This window comes from Carettochelys insculpta, chromosome 8, assembly GCF_033958435.1.
Source record: "Carettochelys insculpta isolate YL-2023 chromosome 8, ASM3395843v1, whole genome shotgun sequence".
Taxonomy (NCBI): domain Eukaryota; kingdom Metazoa; phylum Chordata; order Testudines; family Carettochelyidae; genus Carettochelys; species Carettochelys insculpta.
In genome coordinates, this window is record NC_134144.1 from 73,070,279 (window position 1) to 73,089,978 (window position 19,700).

At 64.3% G+C, this 19,700-nt stretch overlaps 1 protein-coding gene across 12 annotated transcripts in view; it reads right to left on the reverse strand.

The window, feature by feature from the left end:
- TNS1 (tensin 1) overlaps positions 1-19,700 on the reverse strand; it is a 245,809-nt gene that overhangs the window by 173,834 nt on the left and 52,275 nt on the right. For 2 of the 12 annotated variants that reach the window (XM_075001458.1, XM_075001453.1), the window contains exon 1: positions 13,009-13,354. The exons of 9 other annotated variants lie outside the window; for them this stretch is intronic. In XM_075001458.1, the coding sequence (XP_074857559.1) occupies positions 13,009-13,035 (27 nt within the window). In that variant the 5' untranslated portion in view covers positions 13,036-13,354. Of the gene's footprint in view, positions 1-13,008; positions 13,355-16,132; positions 16,277-19,700 lie in introns of those variants that run through there. One more of the 12 variants, XM_075001449.1, reaches the window with a different exon arrangement.

Sequence of the window (19,700 nt, forward strand, 5' to 3'; positions counted from 1 at the left end):
AGGTAAGAGCCCTGCCTGGAAAGGGGGAGCTGAAATGCACCCCAAGCCCAGCTGCTGCAGGTCTGGTCCCTGGGCTCTGCAAGTGAAGGGGGTCAGGGCCTGGCTTCCTTTGGCAGCACGAAGTAAACAAAACCCACTCCTGCAGGCTTCCCAGGAGGGCAACCAGCCAGGGAGACAGGCCCCCCTGCTGCCGAGCCTGAGAAATCCCAGCTGCATGGCACCACTGCAGCTGGACAGCCCTGCCAGGCAAAGGATTTGAACCTGGGACCCACAGATCACATGTTCCACCTGCTCAGCTAGCATCACAGTCACCCCGGGAGCCACCCCTTCACAGTCAGGGCTTTGTTCTTCCCGGCCCAGCTCCCTGCTGCGGGTGCTTGGCAGTGCAGGAAGATCGAGCTGCCCAGGGGCCAGCCTTCTCCAAAGGGGAGGCCAGGCTGGTGCACAGTGTGATGCAATGGGGCGTGTGAGGATTTTATTCCCCTGGGTCAGCTGCATGTGTTCCCTTCTGTCCTGCAGTAACCCGAGGTGTGTGCCTCAGTTTCCCCAGGCACAGCTCAGGGCACAGCTGTAGGGGGGTTTGGGTGTGATGACGTCTCACAGGTCAGCAATGGCCATCCCTGCTCTTCGTAACCAAAGCAAACAGGTGAACCCTTTCTTCCCCGGGAAACAGGCCAGAGGCGGAGAAGGGGCCTGGCTGGTTGGAATTGGAACTGGGCTGGGGGGTGGGGCAGTCTGGTCTGGCTGGAGAGGGAGGAAGGGGACCAGGCCCGGCTCAGGGACCCCTCTGGGCCCCTCTCCCCAAGCTGGATGGTACTGACGGGTTCTGGTCCCTGTGCTGACCAGTCTGTTCTGTGCCGTGTCCCTCTCGCCTGACCCCCGGCTATTCCCCTGGGGCGTGAGACACACGTCCACCTGCGGGTGGGGGCAAGGCTGGGGACCCCCCACTCCGGGACAGTAGTTGAGCCGCCTAAAACCCCTGTGTGGATGGCACTAGGCTGACGGAAGACCTGGCCGCGGCTTCCTGGGGAGGTGCGTTACCTGCTCCCAGGGGCACATCCCTCCCAGCGCTGGACAACGCGTCTGCACGGACGCGCTCTGGCGGCTGGCGGGTCGGCAAGTCACCAGCCGGGCTGAAACCCAGGCGTTTGGCCAGACGAGAGCTGGGGAGTTCACACCTGAACAGGCTCACGCTCCCCGGCCCCTCCCACCAGCCGAGCAGGACGCCAAGGACCGGCCGCTTGGACGGTAGCGAGCAGCTCAGAGAAGGCCCAGGAGCTGGGGGGGGAGGAAGATGTCGGAAATGTTCGCTCCCGGCCCCTCTGTGTCGTGAGACAGGCTTGGCCGGAAACCGGCGGAGAGCACCTGGGGCAGGAGGCTGCCCAGGAGCAGAGCTTCACCGAGAGAGGGAGCTGCGAGCTGGTGTCTCATGGAGCTTGTAAAGGGTCTCTGCTTCCCTGGCCGGCTGACCCTCTGGGCCCTGTGTCCCTGCCCAGCCAGCCCCACGCCCCAGCAGGCAGCAGGGAGGTGGGCATCCCAGCCCGGCAATGCAGCCAGCCCAGGGCAGAGGGAAGAAGCTGCTTCCCTGTACGCCTCCATCCCGCACGTCTTTCCTCCCTGGACAGCTGCCAGTCGCCCGCCATAGCCACCTGTCCAGCCCACGAGGGCTCCCCCGGGCCGGGGCGAAAGCTCCCCCTCTGGAGCCGTTCCACACTACCCAGTGCCCCAGGTAAATATGCAGGGCCCAGGTCTCCCCTCACTGCCCTCGGGTGAATGAGGTCCCCGTCCAGCCAGGGATGGGATGGGACGGATGGGGCGGGGAGAGTCCGGCCAGGAGTTAGCCATGGCTCAGGGCCTGCCCTGTGGGTGAGACCCAGCTCAAGCCAGGACCCTGTGGTGTGGAGGGCGGCTGTGGGGCTCGCTGGGGCTGCGGCTTTGGGAGAGGGCAGAAAGAGATGGAGAAGGCAGAAAACTCCCAGAGAGGGAAAGGCCTTTCCCAGCTGGCTCCTCCCCGCCCCAATGCGGCGGCTGGGCCGTGTACATGGAGGTGCTGAGCCGAGATCTGAGCCAGTGCTGAAACGGTGATTAGCAGTAGGTACAGTGGGGTAACACTGGGGGGCAGAGCCCCAGGACTGGGGGTGTCACAGAGCTGGCAGTGCCCTGTGGGGTAACACTGGGGGGCAGAGCCCCAGGACCGGGGGTGTCACAGAGCTGGCAGTGCCCTGTGGGGTAACACTGGGGGGCAGAGCCCCAGGACCGGGGGTGTCACAGAGCTGGCAGTGCCCTGTGGGGTAACACTGGGGGGCAGAGCCCCAGGACCGGGGGTGTCACAGAGTTGGCAGTGCCCCTGTGGGGTAACACTGGGGGGCAGAGCCCCAGGACCGGGGGTGTCACAGAGTTGGCAGTGCCCTGTGGGGTAACACTGGGGGGCAGAGCCCCAGGACCGGGGGTGTCACAGAGTTGGCAGTGCCCCTGTGGGGTAACACTGGGGGGCAGAGCCCCAGGACCGGGGGTGTCACAGAGTTGGCAGTGCCCCTGTGGGGTAACACTGGGGGGCAGAGCCCCAGGACCGGGGGTGTCACAGAGCTGCCAGTGCCCTGTGGGGTAACACTGGGGGGCAGAGCCCCAGGACCGGGGGTGTCACAGAGTTGGCAGTGCCCCTGTGGGGTAACACTGGGGGGCAGAGCCCCAGGACCGGGGGTGTCACAGAGCTGGCAGTGCCCTGTGGGGTAACACTGGGAGGCAGAGCCCCAGGACCGGGGGTGTCACAGAGCTGCCAGTGCCCCTGTGGGGTAACACTGGGGGGCAGAGCCCCAGGACCGGGGGTGTCACAGAGCTGCCAGTGCCCCTGTGGGGTAACACTGGGGGGCAGAGCCCCAGGACCGGGGGTGTCACAGAGCTGCCAGTGCCAGGAAGCAGGTGATGCTGTTAAGTGCCAAACCAGCCAAGACTCTGCTTAATTTCTCCTGGCGTCAGTGACAGCCATCGGCCGTGCTTCTCCCCAGCCCACTTCCTGAGCCACCCCCGCTGCACCAGCTCCTGGGCCCCAAGGAGACGTCCCCGCAGCCCCCAGCCCCTTCCCTCGGAGGGCCAAATGCCCTGTTCAGCTCCGCCTGCTCGTGAGACCCCCAGGCCAGAGGTCACAGGCCCTCGCTCGGGTCAAGGTGGCTGCACCCTCGGCAGGTGGGGTGGGACAAAGGACCTGTGCAGGACCCTGGCCGTGGGGTATTGTCACGTCACAGGAGAGCCGAGGTGCCCCCAGGCGGCAGCCACTCCCTAGTGGGCCCCCACGGACCTGCACACGCGGGGGACGAGGGGGAGGTGTGCCCGGCCCTGCCGGAGATCAGATGAGCTCTATGAGTTGTTACGGGGCACAAGCCTGGTTTGGGCTGGACCTGCTGAAGCCTGGAGAGAAGGTTAAGGAGAGACATGGGGGTGGCCAGCCCGGTCCTCTGGCAGCTCACAGCACACTTTGCCGGAAGCGTCGGAGCCTTTCCTGCACGGATGGGTCTGCCTTCGCCCCGCGTGCCGAACCCACCAGCCAGTAAACCCGGCAAAGGGGCTTTTCCCACCTACTGTCTGCACTCCTCCGGTGCCAGCTTGCAGCCCTTGCTCCTTGTCCTGCCCAGGGCGGGACCCCTCCCCTCCTCTCTGCCAGCACAGCTCTGGGCAGGGCGTGCTCCCAGCCTTGCCCCTCTCCGGGCCTGGCCCTGCTCCAGGGTTCGGCGCAGCGCCAGTCCCAGGGGCATTTTACCGCCGAGGTCGGCTTCCACTCCCCATGGCAGCCTCACTTGTCTTCGCCAGCTGCAAATCTCTGCTGTTGCCCAGGCGCTGGCAGACCCGAACTCCTCCGCAGAACCCCTCATCGGCCTTGATCTCGCCTGCGCTTTTTAGCAGCCGAGCTCTGACAGCCCCGGCAAAGCCTCTGTTTATCCACCTGGATCCCACCGGGAGGCCGGCGTGTTTCCGTCACCGGGGGCGCTCCATGCCCAGAGCATTTCTCCACAGTTCCCCAGTCCCAGCTCCCTGCCTGCCTCCCGACGTGGGCAATGGCAGGTCGCTCGGAGCCAAGGGCCCAGCAGGGCGAGGAGCCCCCAGGTGAGCGGAAGGTGGCACCTCGCTCTGTGGGCAGGGAGGGCAGGACAGGGTCTGGGGGACCACTCGTCCGATTGCAAAGTGGGACGGCGCGAACCCAAGAGCTCGGGGGCGGATTTTATTTTTCCAGGGCCGGCGACGCACCAGGCCGACATCTGGCATTCAGAAGGGCCCTGTTTTCCTGTTCCTGCTTGGGGACCGTAGCGTGGGTTGGCCAAAGCCCAGGTGAGTCAGAGCCTCGGCCTGCAGCTGAGCTCAGAGGCCAGGACACCACACCCTCTGCCTGGGGAGTTAAACCCGCACTACAAGCTGTTGCTGTCCAGGAGTCGCCCTGGCAGCTCTAGCACGGCCAGTGACTCACAGGGATCTGTCTGAGACTGTCCAGAGGGATGCTGCCCAGGGCTCCTCTGTGCGACCCTCTCTGCGACAGCCAGGCTGGAGACACTGCCAACAGCAGGGAAAGGGTTAAATCAGGCACACCCAATAACCCCGCACCCACACACTGCCGAGGAAGGGGAGCGCCCCCCCGAGGTCCCCGCCGATCTGACCTGGGGCACACCTCCTTCCCAGTGGCAATCTGCTAGCCCCTGCACGCGTGGAAAAGCTCCAGCCAGCCACGCCGGGCCGGGCCGGGCCGGAAGAATCCTCAGAGCATCCCCACCCAGCACCCCACCGGCAGCCGGGTTAGTCTGGGGCTTCCCAAAACTCCAGCTGCCCTGCAGTACTGTAGAGGCGCACGAAGGCAATAAACAAAACGGTTCGTCTTTAAGGTGCTGCAGGGCTGCTGGGTTTTTGTTTAGATTTTTAGCACGACGGGGGGAGTGATCGGGAGCCCGATTCTCCACCGCCACCATTCTGGCAACTAGTGCTTTGCACGAGGGGAATGGTGAGCCACCGTGCAAGGCAGTGGTGCATCCAGCTCTTTGCTTTCACGACGCACTTGGGGACTCATCCAGCTAGCCCAGGCCCGGGGAGACTTTAAAGGGGGCCAGACTGGGGACCTAGAGCTCCCTAGACCTACCTGTGGAGCTGACCCCGGGTGCCCAGCACTTCTGAAAACTCCCGCAGGATCAGGTCGCTTCTAACACCAAGTCAAAGAGCCTTTGCAGGACAGTTGTGAACTCTGCCCGGCCCACACAGTGCACCCAGCTCCAGCGTATCACCTGCCCTGTATCACCCACTGCTCCACTAGGAGCCGAGCGTGAGCCCTGGAACACGCCCAGGGAACGAGGTAGCAGAGCAAAGAGAGACAGAAACAGTCTGATGGCAGCTGGGTTAAGCAACAAAAACGATCGAGGGCCTGGGGAAAAATCCCTCCCCTGCAGGTAGCTCGAAGAGGGGCAGCTCTGCTCCCCCTGCCCCAGAGCACACGCCGGGTTTAGACATTCAGAGGAAATGCCTTTTCATGCAACACATGAGGAGCCTGCGGAACGCACAGCGGCAGCACATCAGCATGGCCAGGAACTCAGCAAGACTTAAAGAGAAACTGCACGTCTACACCGAACGAGACCAGCCAGCCTGGGTCGAACGCAGGGCTATTAAACCTCCTGCTGCTGGGCTGAACCGGTCGCTGCCCCCCAGAGCCCAGGATCAGACCTGCCACAGGGACAGATTAGCTCCTCTCTGCTATGAGGGGTTCTCACCCCGTCCTCTTGCACAGCCACTGCTGGCGGCTCTCAGAGACAGGACACTGGGCTGGACGGCCCACAGAACTGCATTCCTGCAGCATGGTCATTCCTGCGTGCAATCTGGGGGTGGGGGGGGGTCGAGCAGGGCGGAACAGCCCGGGGGTGAACCCCAGAGCAGAGTGCATGCAGCAATCAGCTGTGGGTTCAGGAAGTGGGGGGTCACCAGGCCCTGCACCCCACCCCCGCGACCCAAGACAGGATCAGAGCTCCTGCATCAGACTGCACCTGTGCCCAAGCAGGTTGTCTGCGAACCCTCCAGCTGCCTCTGAAAGGCCGGGGAGCCGCACTGCATGCTGAAACGCCTCCCCCCAGGTGCCGGCTGACAGGTGGGCCAAGGTGCCAGGCGCCGGGCATATGGACAAAGCGACTGGTTAGGATCCCAGCGCGTTGTGTTGTGAGTTAGGTCCTTTCCATCGCTCGTGGTCTGCGAAGGGAGGACGAGCAGGAAAGGGGTGAGAATTCAGGGGCCAAAAGGAGGGATTTCCCCCCACCCCATCGAAGGCTGGACGGGACTCCAGTGACCTCTTCGTCTGATCTCCTGCATAACCCTGCCCCAAAATCCCTCCTGCAGCAGATTGCGCAGAAAACCAGCCGGTCTTGATCTAAAACTTGCCAGTGCTGGTGAACCCACCTTGCCCCTGGGTCACCCGTCCCAGGGATTCATTACCCTCACTGCCAAAACTGAGCATCTGATAGCTAGTCTGAAACGGCCTCGCCCAACAGGCCCTGTCCCGTCACATTTCTGCTCCCAGCTGGGTGCTTACAGACTATGATCCCTCGCCCCTTGGCCTGCTCGCCATCAAGAACAGGCCAAGCTGAGTCCTACCCTGCAATTCAGGGAACCCCTTCCTGGGGCGAGCTGATGATTCAGTTGCTCCCTGGGGCACAGAGCCACATCGGCACCCCAACCGTGGGCCAGCGACCCAATGTGCTAGGGGCTGTACGCACAGACAGCTCCTTTGCCAGGCCGTTGACATGCACTGAGTGGTCTCATGGCACGCAGACCTTCTGGGTACCACGCCCTGTTCCATACCCCTCCGTCAGCTCCCGCCATCGCCTTTCCAAACTAGAAAGTGCCCCCCGCCATTAATATCTCCTCCCCGCCTGCCGTCCGCCGCACTCTCTCTCAGCAGCCCTCACCAGATGCTGCGGTGTCCGAACTCGGCACTCTAAGCAGCTGTAACGTTACTGGATTCTGAGATGAATGTACGAAACACGGTTGCAAGCACCGTTCTATCTCTGCACCACGCTTTGTGCAAAGGGGCCAAGCGAGGTGTCTCGGAAAAGCTGGTGCTTCGCTGCTTCTGTTTATGCCGCTCGTCTGCACCATCCTCCGTGCACCTGCAGCGAGGAGGGTTGGCTGTGTACTTGGATTTCTGATGTTTGCTTCTGGGAGACCATAGCGGACAACCCGCTGCGAAAGGCTGTGGCTGCAGCCTAGAAAAAGACGTGGGCAGGTGACCTGCTCGTGACCAACTCCATCTGGGACGAGCTTTCACACAGCACGAACAATGGAATTCCCTCCACGTGGGCCAGGGAATAAAGAGGACGCCAGGGTTCCTCCAGCTTTGCCTGCTGTCCAGCTCATCTCTGCTCTGAGCTGAGCCTGGGAGGATTGACGGCCCACCCGAATGAAGGGTGTATTCCGGAGACTTACAAGACAGCAGATTAATTTGCCTGTGCTAGAAGTCTGCCCCAGGAACTTGGCCCTGGTGTATGTAACTTGATTCCTTTAACAATGTTACTCTCAGTGTTTTCTCTCTTTCCACGAATAACCCCGTGGATTTAGCTGCAAAAGGCTGGGCCCAGCGTGCTCATTGGGTCAGATCTGAGGTACCCCCTGACCTGGGCACGTGGCTGGGCCTTTGGGGCAGAAGAGCGTGTTCGGATTTGGTGAGGTTGGCCCCATAACCTCTCCTGCGTATGAGGAGGGGAGGGCCTGCGGCCCGAGGGAAGCTGGAGAGGCTGGGGGCTTGTGTGGGGAACTCTGGCTGGCCAGCGTGGCGACGGCACTGCTCGGCGTGGTGGGTTTGGCACCTGAGAGCGGCGGGCCCCAGGCTGGGGCTGTCGGTAGCCCTGTCTCAGCAACCGGCCCTGCTTGGACCCTCTCAGCAGAGCCCCAGGAAGCTGTTATATTGGAGCAGCAGAGGGAAGGGTCCATGTTTACAGCTCCCCACCCGCTGCACATTGCGATTGCAAAACTGTTTTGATCAGCTGCCGGCCCCGCAGACGGCCCTGCGATCTCAGGGCAGAGCGGGGCCCAGCGGGCTCCAGGCAGATCCGGCCTCTGCTCCTGGTTTGCTCGCCCTCGCCCACACCCCATGCACACAGTGCAAACATCTAAGCCCCGCAGGACGGATGATTTCCACTCCTGTGGCTAAATGGGTTTAACTCAAACTGGAGCAAGCCCGTGCGCCGATATTCCCTTCCCGGTGCGCGGAGAGGCCGGCTGCAGCTTGGCTTAAACCACTTCCTGACTGACTGCAGCTAAGCCGAAATCGCCCCGGGTTAAAGCAGAGCAGGCGTCCACACGGCGCGGCTCGCGGAGCACGCTGGGGGAGAAGGTCTTTCGGACACGGGCTCCCTTCCCGACTCCCGGGGCCACAGCCCCACAATGCCACACCCGCCCATTTCGGTGACACAGGCACAGCTCCCCGGCAGGCCGGTCTGGGGCAGCCTCCAGCCCCGGTGCCGCCGGCGGAGAAAGGGCTTGGAGCCCAGCTAGGACAGGAGCTTGCGGCTGAAACGCCTCAGCTCCAAGGCCTAAAAAGGCAACGTTTCCCAGGCGCCAGCGAACGGCCGAGCGCACTGCACCCAGCTTGGCTCTGGCCCAGGGGTCCGGCTTAGCCCTGCTATCTGCCTCGGCTGCCGAGCCAGCCTGTCGGCAGAATGATCCCGGGCCCATGAGCGCGGGCAGGACTCAGCCAGCAGCATCACTACGTCCCCAGTGTGTGCCATGGCCGGTGGCCCCAGGTGAGCGACGCTGGGTTGTCCCCATCCTGGCTCCAGCTGCCGCCCCCAGGCACACCATGGCTTCCCCCACGGCCTCGCCCTCAGCTACCCCACTGGCCCATCCCGTCAGCTGGGCAGGAGAGAGAGGGGCTCTGTTTGAGTTTCCTCTGCAGCGCAGGCCACAGCACAGCCCTGGGAACACAGGCTCCACCTGGCTGGGGCCACAGACTGGACGGAGACCTGGGAACTCCTCCAGGCAGGTGGGGAGGCTGGAGCTGCCTGTGGGGCCTGGCCCCATGCCGACTCTGGCGGGATCTGGGCCAGCCCCTTCGCAGCTGCCACATGGCCATGCGGGGAGGTGTAACCCCAGACCCCAGCACCAGCTGCGGAGATCAACCTCCGCCCCCGGGAAGGGGCATCCGCAGGACCACCCCCCAGGGACTTCTCAGCCGCTTACTCGGGGGAATGGATAGACCCAAGGGCCCCTCCCTGCCCGATGCTCGCAGGCAGGCCTCTGCCCCCCGCCCCCAGTCCAGCAGCGACACAGGCAATGCAGCTCCCTGGGAAACTGAGGCACCGGGCAAACCCAACAGCGTTCTGCTTCTGCTGCCCCCTGCGCCCTCGCGCTGCCAGCAGCCTGCCATGGGAAGCCCTGCCACACCCCCACAAGAGACCTGCCCGCCCCGTCCCCTCCCTGGGGCTTTCCCCATGACCCCAACAGAGGGGCTGCTCCCCAGCATGCACCTACCGCCTGCCTCCTGCCGCACGGAGCAGCCTCTCTGCAGAGCAAAGGGCTCCAGGCTGGGCCCTGCCCAGGCCAGGAGAGAGGCCCTGGGTGCAGGGGGAAAGGCTGCCCGCTGGGGGAGTGGAAGATGGGCTGGAGGGTAGAGGAGATGGACCAGGCAGCCAGGAAGCATGGCTTTAATTATCTTCAACAGAGGCCACCGCCTGGCTCCCACGGCACAGTGGGAAACGCCGGAAGGTCACCCAGGGAGCAGGCGAGGGCGCTGCCGCAGGGATGGGAAAGGGGCCGATCGGGAGAGGAGGCGCTCACACGACGACACTGCCTGCCCGGGGGGACTGGAGAGGCTGCAAAGAAAGGCTGGGGCCCGGGGGACCCACAGGGTGGATTTCACACAACCCCGGCCTGCAAAGCAGCGCCTCCGGCCAAGGCTTTGATGGCAGAGCCCCGGAGCAGCTCCGCAGCTGGGATCGCTGTGCAGTCATGGCCCTGCCCGGGCAGCCTTTGGGAAGGGGCTGGGGACCCGGCAGACACGCTCAGGGACTCGGCGTGGAGAGCGCGGGGTGGGAACTGCTGCAGCTCAGCACGGCTGCACCACGTGCCCAGGTTGGAAGGGGACTGTTCTCCCTCAGCGCCAGCCGAGTCATCCTGCCACGGCCCTGCACTGCCACGAAACGGCCACAGGACCCCAAGCGTGGTCCCCACACCCACCGGCACGGCCCAGCACCATCCTGCCCTGTCCCAGCCGAGCCGTGAAACAGCCACGGGACCCCAAGCACAATCCCCGCACCCACCAGCACGGCCCAGCACCATCCTGCCACGACCCTGCCGAGCCACAAAACAGCCACAGGACCCTGAGCACGATCCCCACACCCACCGGCACGGCCCAGCGCCATCCTGCCCTGTGCCAGCCGAGCCACGAAACAGCCAATGGACCCCGAGCACGACCCCCACACCCACCGGCACGGCCCAGCGCCATCCTGCCCTGTGCCAGCCGAGCCACGAAACAGCCACGGGACCCCAAGCACAATCCCCGCACCCACCGGCACGGCCCAGCACCATCCTGCCACGACCCTGCCGAGCCACGAAACAGCCACAGGACCCCGAGCACGACCCCCACACCCACCGGCACGGCCCAGCGCCATCCTGCCCTGCCCCAGCCAAGCCACGAAACAGCCACAGGACCCCGAGCACGACCCCCACACCCACCGGCACGGCCCAGCGCCATCCTGCCCTGCCCCAGCCGAGCCACGAAACAGCCACAGGACCCTGAGCACGACCCCCACACCCACCAGCACGGCCCAGCGCCATCCTGCCCCGCCCCAGCTGAGCCACGAAACAGCCAGAGGACCCTGAGCACGACCCCCACACCCACCAGCACGGCCCAGCGCCATCCTGCCCTGCCCCAGCCGAGCCACGAAACAGCCACGGGACCCCAAGCACAATCCCCGCACCCACCAGCATGGCCCAGCGCCATCCTGCCCCGCCCAAGCCGAGCCACAAAACAGCCACAGGACCCCAAGTGTGATCCCCGCACCCACCGGCACAGCCCAGCGCCGTCCTGCCCCAGGAGGGTGCAGCCGCTCTCCCCGGGCTCTGGGGGTGCCGGCCAAGCGAGGACCGAACTGCACAGCCAGTCCCACCGTGCAGGAGCCACCGGCGCTGACTGGCTCACTTATTCGCCCAGCCGCCTGCTGATTCCCTCAGGCCAACGCACCCCCAGCCAACGGGGACGGGGAGCAAAGGCCACAAGCCAGGTTCACCTGACGGGGCCAGCGCTTCCCCGGAGCACAGTGCTCAGCACCCAGCAGCATGGGGCCCGGTGACCTCCGCCCCCCGCCCGCTCCGCGTACATGAAGTTCTCTGGCACGCAGCATGGGAAACGCTGCTCCACCCATGCAGCCCCAGCACTGACAGCTGCGCCAGCCGGCCAGAGAGCAGCCCCCGGCCGGCCCGCTGGGGCAGAGACGCCCGGGGTGCAGAGCCCAGTCTGGGAGCTGGCTCGGGGTGCAGGGGAGCCCCTCCAGGTCAGTCCCCTGGGAGCAGGCGAGCCCAGGGATGGGGGCCCCTTTTGGGGGCACATGGGAGCCATGTGCCAGCTGCCAGGGTGAGGCCCAGGGGACTGAAGTCCTCGGAGCAGCCCCAGCAGTGCCAGGGCACACGAGCACCCCCGGCCCCCCTGCTCAGGGTGTTACACAGCCCCCGCAGGGCCTGGCCCCTGGGGCTCGGGTGTGCCCTGTCCATCAGGGTCTGGCTGAGACCGCCTCAACTCATCTCACCTCACAGGCCTGCCGGCCGGTGAGGGACATCAGACCAACGCCCCGTCCTCTCCCACCAGCGGGCCTCGAGGGATCCCTCTACCTGGCCCGGCCTCTTCCCCCAGCCATGCCAGCCCCAGCCAGGCCCCCCGGTGCTCCACGGTCCCCCTTGCACCCAGCCCCCCGCAGGAGGGGAGCCCCTCGGTTCCTGCAGCAGGCCATCAGGCGTTTCCGACCCAGCCCTTTGTCCCCCCCCCCCCGCCCCCCCCCGTGCGGGTGCCTGGTTCATTTCCAGGCCTGCGAAGGCTGTTTCCTTTCCTAGGAACACGGCACAGCCCAAGCCTAGAAACAGCTGCTGGGGAGCAGCCGCTCTGCTTAACTCTCTCCTGGACTGAGCCCATGCGCTGCTCGGCCACGGCGCAGAGGGCCCCGGCAAACCCCGGAGCCTGCGTCTCTAGCCCAGGCTCCGGCACCACCTCGGCACTCATTAACCTGCCGGATTAACCATTGCTCACCTCCCCTGGGAGCCAAGACAACACGGGGTGTCCCCCCCGCATGCATTAACCCTCGGCTCTCCCGGGCGCTCTGGGCTGTCCCAGACCCCTTGCCCTGGAAACGCCCGGGGCTGGCACCTCTCGCAGGGCGGTGGGGCTGGCTCAGGACCCCAGCGGCCCATCGCAGGCACTCAAGGAAAGGTTTTGCTCCTCTTAGTCAGCACATCCTTCTCAGCCCGACCCACTGCCTCCCCTGCTCACCCGTCCTCCCAGGCTGTCACACCCACACCTTCACCGCTAGAACAGCCAGGCCCTGTCCACCCCGCCTTCCCCCAGCAGCTCCAGCCAGACCACCCCCCAGCTGCAGCTTTGCTGCCCCCCTTGCCCTCCCCCGCCGGAGACCAGACCCCCCAGTTGGGGCAAAGGTGAGAGACGCCGCCCGTGGGAATTTCCCCGGCGCGCCCCAAAGGGAACCCACGGGCGGGATGCAGCTCCGGCCGCTCGACACGCCGGCGTCACGCGTGATCCCAACAGCCGTGGCATGCAGCGGGCACACGGACACGGCCCCGTTCCCCCACCACAATGCGGCTGGTTTCCGGGGGTCACATCGCGGCACAGAGCGATCCCCAGGGAGCTGCCGACATCAGGCTGGGGTCCCGTCCCCGCCATCTCCTCCGGCAGCCGCTCCCTGCATCCCAGCCCGGGCTGCCCCTTGCCCCCCAGCAGGGCCAATGCCCCCGCCCAGAGGTCCTCCGGCAGAAGCTTGGAGCAGCTCTTACCTGCCTCATGACGCTCCCGAAATCCATCCCTCGAGCCGGCTACATCCACAGACCGGGCGTCCCCCTTTGGCGGTGCCTGGGCCGGTGGGGCGGGCGGGGCAGGAGCAGCGTGGGGCTGGGGCGCAGGCTGGCGGCTGGGCGTGAGAAATCAAAGAGCCCCCCCCCGCGAGAGAGACAGCGCCAGGCACCGGGTGGGGGCCTGGATCCCGGCAGGCGGAGGCAGCGGTCGAGGCAGCGCCTGGGCAGGGTGAGCCGGAGAAGCGGAGACTGGCGTGCAGAGCGAAAGCTTCCAGGCCTGCGCCAGGGCCTTTTTCCTTCCCACCCGCCCGCCCAAGCCCCAACCCATCGGCACGGCCTTTTTCCCTCCTTGGGCGCTGCCGGCCAAGTATAACACACGCCCGCCACCGCCGGCCAGGGCCTCCCCCTCCAGCCTTAACGGGCCTGGCCTCCAGAGACCCAGCCCATCTGTGCCGGGGGGGCGAGCGCAGGATGGGGGAGTCAAACACAACAGCCAGCGAGGTCATCCGGCCTCTTTCCAAAGGCTCCTGTGCAGACAGACGGAGGCGTGGGGGGGGTCTGGGCCTTAGCGGAGGGTTTGGCATCTCAGCTGCACCAGGGCCGGGGGAAGCTGCTGGCCCCCAGCGTTTGCAGTCTCCCCCCGCCTGTGCCCCAGGCTCTGGGATCAGACAGCAGCGTCGGGGCAGGGGACGCCAAGGCCAGCCGGGAGCCTGTGGCTGGCAGTGGGGCAGTGCCTGAGCTCACAGAGAGGGGCGCGTACCCCCAGCAGGGCCAAGGGCCTTGCTCTTGCATGGCCCGGAGGTTGTGATCCTCCGCTGCAAACCCCGCACAGTGCATCTCCCCCCAGCTGCACCCCACCCTGTCCCCTGCCACGAGGGTGCTGTCCCGGCCCACGCCCTGGGAGGGCCCCGGACGCCTCCCTGCGGGGCTTGATTGCCAGGGGTGGGAACAGTACGCAAGAGTGACCGGAGTTAAAGTGCAGTTGCTCTCACATGTGTGTGTGCGCGTGCATGCACGCGTGTGCGCGCACTTTGACGTGGGTGTTTGTGCACAATTTGACGTATGTGCGCACTGGTGTGTGTGCATGATTTGACGTGTGTGCGTGCTTTCATGTGTGCTTGTGCAATTTGACATGTGTGTGTGCACTGTGACATGTGTGTGTGCACTTTGATGTGTGTTTGTGCATGATTGGACTTGTGTGTGCACACTTTGATGTGTGTGTTTGTGTACGATTTGACGTACGTGTGTGCACTTTGATGTGTGTGTTTGTGCATGATTTGATGTATGTGTGCACGATTGGACGTACGTGTGCGCACCTTGATGTGTGTGTTTGTGTACAACTGGATGTGTGCATGCGCCCTTTGATGTGTGTGTGCGTTTCTGCAAGCTTTGATGTGTGTGCGCACGCTTTGGCGTGTGTGTGTGCACTTTGATGTGTGTGTTTGTGCACGATTTGATGTGTGTGTGTGTGTGTGTGTGTGTGTACTTTTCCTCAAGTAGTTTTCCAGAGTGAACACCAGTGACTCGTACTTAAATACCCCCCTCCAAGCAGCTGTACTTTTACTCAAGGAACTTTCCGGGTACTTTTCCCACCCGTCCGCTGCCCCCCACAGTCACCCCTAGGACAGGACACAGCAGAGCAGTCTGTGCCGCCAGGGACGCGCCTTTCCCCCCTCTGCCTTCCTGGGGAGCCCTTTGCACTAGGCTCACACAGACCAAGCCGACCGCCCCAAAGGGGGGTCTCCACCCCCGGCCTCCCGCCTCCCCGCTGCCACTTCCGAGCGCCCCAGAAACAGCCCGCGAGAAGTTAGCCCCCAGCCTGGTACGTTCCAGAGCTGGGGCTCAGGGGAAGCGAAAGGTGGCGCATTGGACATGACGCCTCGAAGGAAACCCTTAGTTCTGCCCATTCAGCCGGACGTGCCTCCCCCTTCGGACCCACGCGACCCAGGTAGGAGACACTGGCCTCGGGCTACCAGCCCGGCCACGCAGGCCTGTGAGCGACAGCTGACTTCATAGTCATGCAGGCCTAAGGGAACAGGGGCGTGAGGGTTTCCCCTCCCGCCTTGCGCCCCGGGGACGGGAGCAAGGCAGCGCCATGCACGTCCGCGGGCACTGGGGGGAGGAGCAAACCAGCAATACCGGCAGAAGTGGCTGAGACCTGGAAGAGGGTGTGGCCCTGCCCAGCACCAGGGGAGACCTCGGGCTGCAGGGGGTAGATCTGCCCTGCCCCAGCTGAGCCCCCACCCGCTTGCCCTGCACGCACAAAGCCTCCATCGCCACAGGGCCCGAGCCGCCCCTCCTTCATGCACCAGTACCGCAGCCCTGGGCAGCCGGAGGGGAAATGAGGCACAGAGAGACTAAGTGACGCACCCAAGGTCACAAGGCTCCTCCGCCAGAGCCGGGACTTGAACCCAGGTCTCTGGGCCCCCTAGTGCTCTGATCACTGGGCCAGCCTCTCCCTTGGAAAGTGCAGAGAACTGGCTCCTCTGCCTCGCTAACCCATAGTGCACTGTGCCCCCAGCATGCCCCTTCCGGAGCAGCCCTGCACCCACACCCGCCAAATGCTGCAGGCCAGTGTCCAAGTCCAGCGCCCGGGCAGGGGCCACCCAAGCCCTACCAGGCCCAGGGCAGAGTTCCCAGAGGAGGCAGGACCTGCAGCGACAGCAGACCGCTGCTCCCGACCCACCCGGCCAGCCCCGGCCGATTGTGACCCACTCCACCGCACTCTCTGGCACCCTGCTGGCCGCCAGTGGCAGACTCTGCCCAGCCTGTGCAAGCCTGGGGCCATGCAAGGTGGCCCAGCGGTTAGGGTCACACCCTGGGGTTGAATTCCCTGCTCTGCCAGGCTCCCTCTGTGACCCGGGCTAGGTAATTCGGTGCCTCAGTTTCCCCAAAGGAGGGGCTAACCTCCGCGGGATGCCCTGAGGATAAATCCGTTACTTGCTGGGAGGTGCTCAGCAGTAAGGTCACAAGGGCCACATCAGGAGCATTTCTCCTACTCACGGCAGAGTCGAAACGCGCAGTGGGGATTTCCTGTCCCCTCCCCCACATGCGTCCGACACCACTTAGCAAACGCCGGCCCCACCCCACGCTGCCGGGATCTCACCATTCCAGCACTCAGCCCTTGCGTTCTCCGGGACACCTGGCGCACACCCCCGGTGCTAAAATGCTGCTGCGGGAGATGCCGGCCTGGCCTCGTCCCCGGCCACCACGCTCCCCGGCTGCTGGTGTTCATCTGACCCAGGGTGCCAGCCGGTGTCACTAAGGCCCCCGTCAATCAGCCGCCAGCGAGGGCTCCGCAGAGAGCCCTTCGAAACTCCCACGCTCCGGGTCAGGCGCAGGGTTCTTCCCTCGGATGGACCCGCCGGTCGCAGGCAGGTTAATTTGGGGTTTGCTGCGCGGGCAGAGAGGAACCACCCCGCATGCCGGCAGCCCCCAAAGCCAGCCCCTCTCCCCACCCCAGCCCGCCTCCCCGAAAACAACCAGCCATTGATGACTCAAGCTTTCCCAGCCTGCCCTCCCTCCCGCCCCGCACTCGGCTTTATTGCACATCTGGTTCCAGTTGTGGTTTGCAAGCGAGGAGCAGATCCGAAGGCTTCCTCTGAACGCGGGACAAGCCAGAATGGTTGAACAGAGAGGAGGAAGGGGGAAGGAAGGAGGAGGCAGGGGAGAGTTAAGCGAAAGGGGTGTGAAGGGGCGTGCGTCTCTCCCTCCTGCAGGCAGCCTTGCGCAGCTCCGCTTGGCCCGAGGTGGCGTTCCCATGCATGGCGGCCAGCGCGACGTTAAAGGCCCATTCCTGGAGGAATAACAGAGAGCGGGACCCTCCCCCCGCCACCGGCTATGAGCAAGCCCTCCGCTTCGATCCCGCCGGCCTGGCAAGGAGTCCCCTGGAGTCTGCTTGCCACCAACCACGCCGCAGGGCTCTCTGCCGGGACCACCTCCCGCCCCCCGGCTGCAGCCTCCTCTGCCGGGCAGACCTGGGGCGTGGGGCTGCAGAGGTGGGAGGCGCTGCCAAATCTGCTTTTTGCATATTGATTTGGTTTTAAATGCGCAAAGTCCGGACGCCCGGGGGCGACGGGAACTTCGTCAATGACCAAAATAAACGCCCGGGCCCATTTGGCCGAGAGGCCACCGCCGATTCCAGCTGGAGGGGGCAGATCGGGGCTCAGCACATCCAAACATTAGCTCTTTAATAATGACGTAGCTCTGGGCTGTGAGGCAGAGGCTGGGCAACCCAGCCCAAAGGATGCCTGCCTGCCTGCCTGCCCACCGCCCATCCATCATACTCCACTAGCCAGAGAAGCTCCCATAAGGCCAGGGGAAGCCCCAGCTGCCTCCCCAAATCCTGTCTGCTTCGTTAAAGACTTCGCGGGGTCTCTCCCAAAGGCTGGACGTCCCTGGGTACTTCCCATCCTCCCCAGCAGCGCACAAGGAGAGGACGTGCTTTGTCTAACAGACCCAGCCCTGCTCCACAGCCAGAGAGCAGCATCTGTCAGGCCCATCAGAAACATCACTTCCTTTCTCTTGCACCCTCGTCTGCAGCAACCAGGGCCGACTCAGCAGGTCCCTGCCCCGAACCTCAGGAAGCCCACCCTCACCAGGCTGGTGAGACGCTATCTCAGCCCAGCTGGCCTGCCTGCTGCTCCAGTCTATCTCAGTTTCTATTCAAAATTTTCCAAGATGAAGTGCACAAAGAACTAGGGCAGCGGTTCCCAAGCTTATCAGACAGGGACCTTTGCTCCCAAGGGCTTACACCATCACCCAGCCCCACCTGGAACAGAGAGCAGCAGCTTCTGGCCGGACACCCAGCTCCAAAGCAGAACAGAGCGCAGCAGCTGCTGGCCGGACACCCAGATCCAAAGCAGAACAGAGCGAAGCGGCCACTGGCCAGACACCCAACTCCAAAGCAGAACAGAGCGCAGCGGCCGCTGGCCGGACAGCCAACTCCAAAGCAGAACAGAGCGCAGCAGCTGCTGGCCGGACACCCAGATCCAAAGCAGAACAGAGCGCAGCAGCCGCTGGCCAGACACCCAGCTCCAAAGCAGAACAGAGCACAGCAGCTGCTGGCCGGACACCCAGATCCAAAGCAGAACAGAGCACAGTAGCTGCTGGCCAGACACCCAGATCCAAAGCAGAACAGAGCGCAGCGGCCGCTGGCCGGACAGCCAACTCCAAAGCAGAACAGAGCGCAGCAGCTGCTGGCGGGACACCCAGCTCCAAAGCAGAACAGAGCGCAGCGGCCACTGGCCGGACACCCAACTCCAAAGCAGAACAGAGCGCAGCGGCCGCTGGCCGGACACCCAGATCCAAAGCAGAACAGAGCACAGCAGCTGCTGGCGGGACACCCAGCTCCAAAGCAGAACAGAGCGCAGCGGCCACTGGCCGGACACCCAACTCCAAAGCAGAACAGAGCGCAGCGGCCGCTGGCCGGACACCCAACTCCAAAGCAGAACAGAGCGCAGCGGCCGCTGGCCGGACACCCAACTCCAAAGCAGAACAGAGCGCAGCGGCCGCTGGCCGGACAGCCAACTCCAAAGCAGAACAGAGCGCAGCAGCTGCTGGCTGGACACCCAGATCCAAAGCAGAACAGAGCGCAGCGGCCGCTGGCCGGACACCCAGATCCAAAGCAGAACAGAGCACAGCAGCTGCTGGCTGGACACCCAGATCCAAAGCAGAACAGAGCGCAGCAGCTGCTGGCCGGACACCCAGATCCAAAGCAGAACAGAGCGCAGCAGCTGCTGGCCGGGCATCTGTCCCTAAAGGCAGTGATACGCCAGCATCAATACAGAACTAAGGATGACAGTGTGAAAACCGACACTCATCACAATCACTGTGCCCAGCAGATTAGTGCCCTGCTACCACCCTGACTTCTGTGGTGCCGGTGCCACCCCGGGCTTGGGGAATGGGGAAGGAGAGCCCACATCTGTGCGGCAGGGCTCCAGCAGCCACTGCTCTCTGCTCTGCTTTGGAGCTGTCCTGTTTTTCCCTGCTTCCCAGGGGTGCACGGCCCTGATGCATGAGACCAAGACCTCTTCTAAACAAGCCAACACAGGACCGCAGATGCCACTGCCTTCGGCTCCTGCTTGGCTGGATGGAGGCTGGTGAGCACAGACACGGGCGGCCGCTGGCGTCTGGGTTTGATGCAAAGCCCGCTGAGATCAAGAGGAATCTCCACGATGGGCACGACTCTGAGGACGACAGGCCAGAGGCTGAGGGCCTGGCTCAGCCAGGTCTGGAAGGGCAGGACCCAGCAGCAGAGCCTCACAGGCCAGCCACTCAGAGAGCATGAAGCATCTCCAGCATCCCACGGACAGGCGGCTCATCGCCCAGACGCGTCACCACGTCTGTCGAGCAGGCCGCCCTGCAGAGCAGGGCCTTGCAGAGACTGGTAGGCACAGGATCATAGAACACTCGGACTGGAAGGGACCTCGACAGGCCATCGAGTCCAGCCCCCTGCCCCAATGGCAGGACCAAGTACTGTCTGAACCATCCCTGACAGACATCTATCTAACCTGTTCTTAAATATCTCCAGAGATGGAGATTCCACAACCTCCCCCGGCAACTTATTCCAGTGTTTGACCCCCTGACAGTTAGGAACTTTTCCCTAATGTCCAAACTAACCCTCCCTTGCTGCAGTTTAAGCCCATTGCCTCTTATTCTATCCTCAGAGGCCA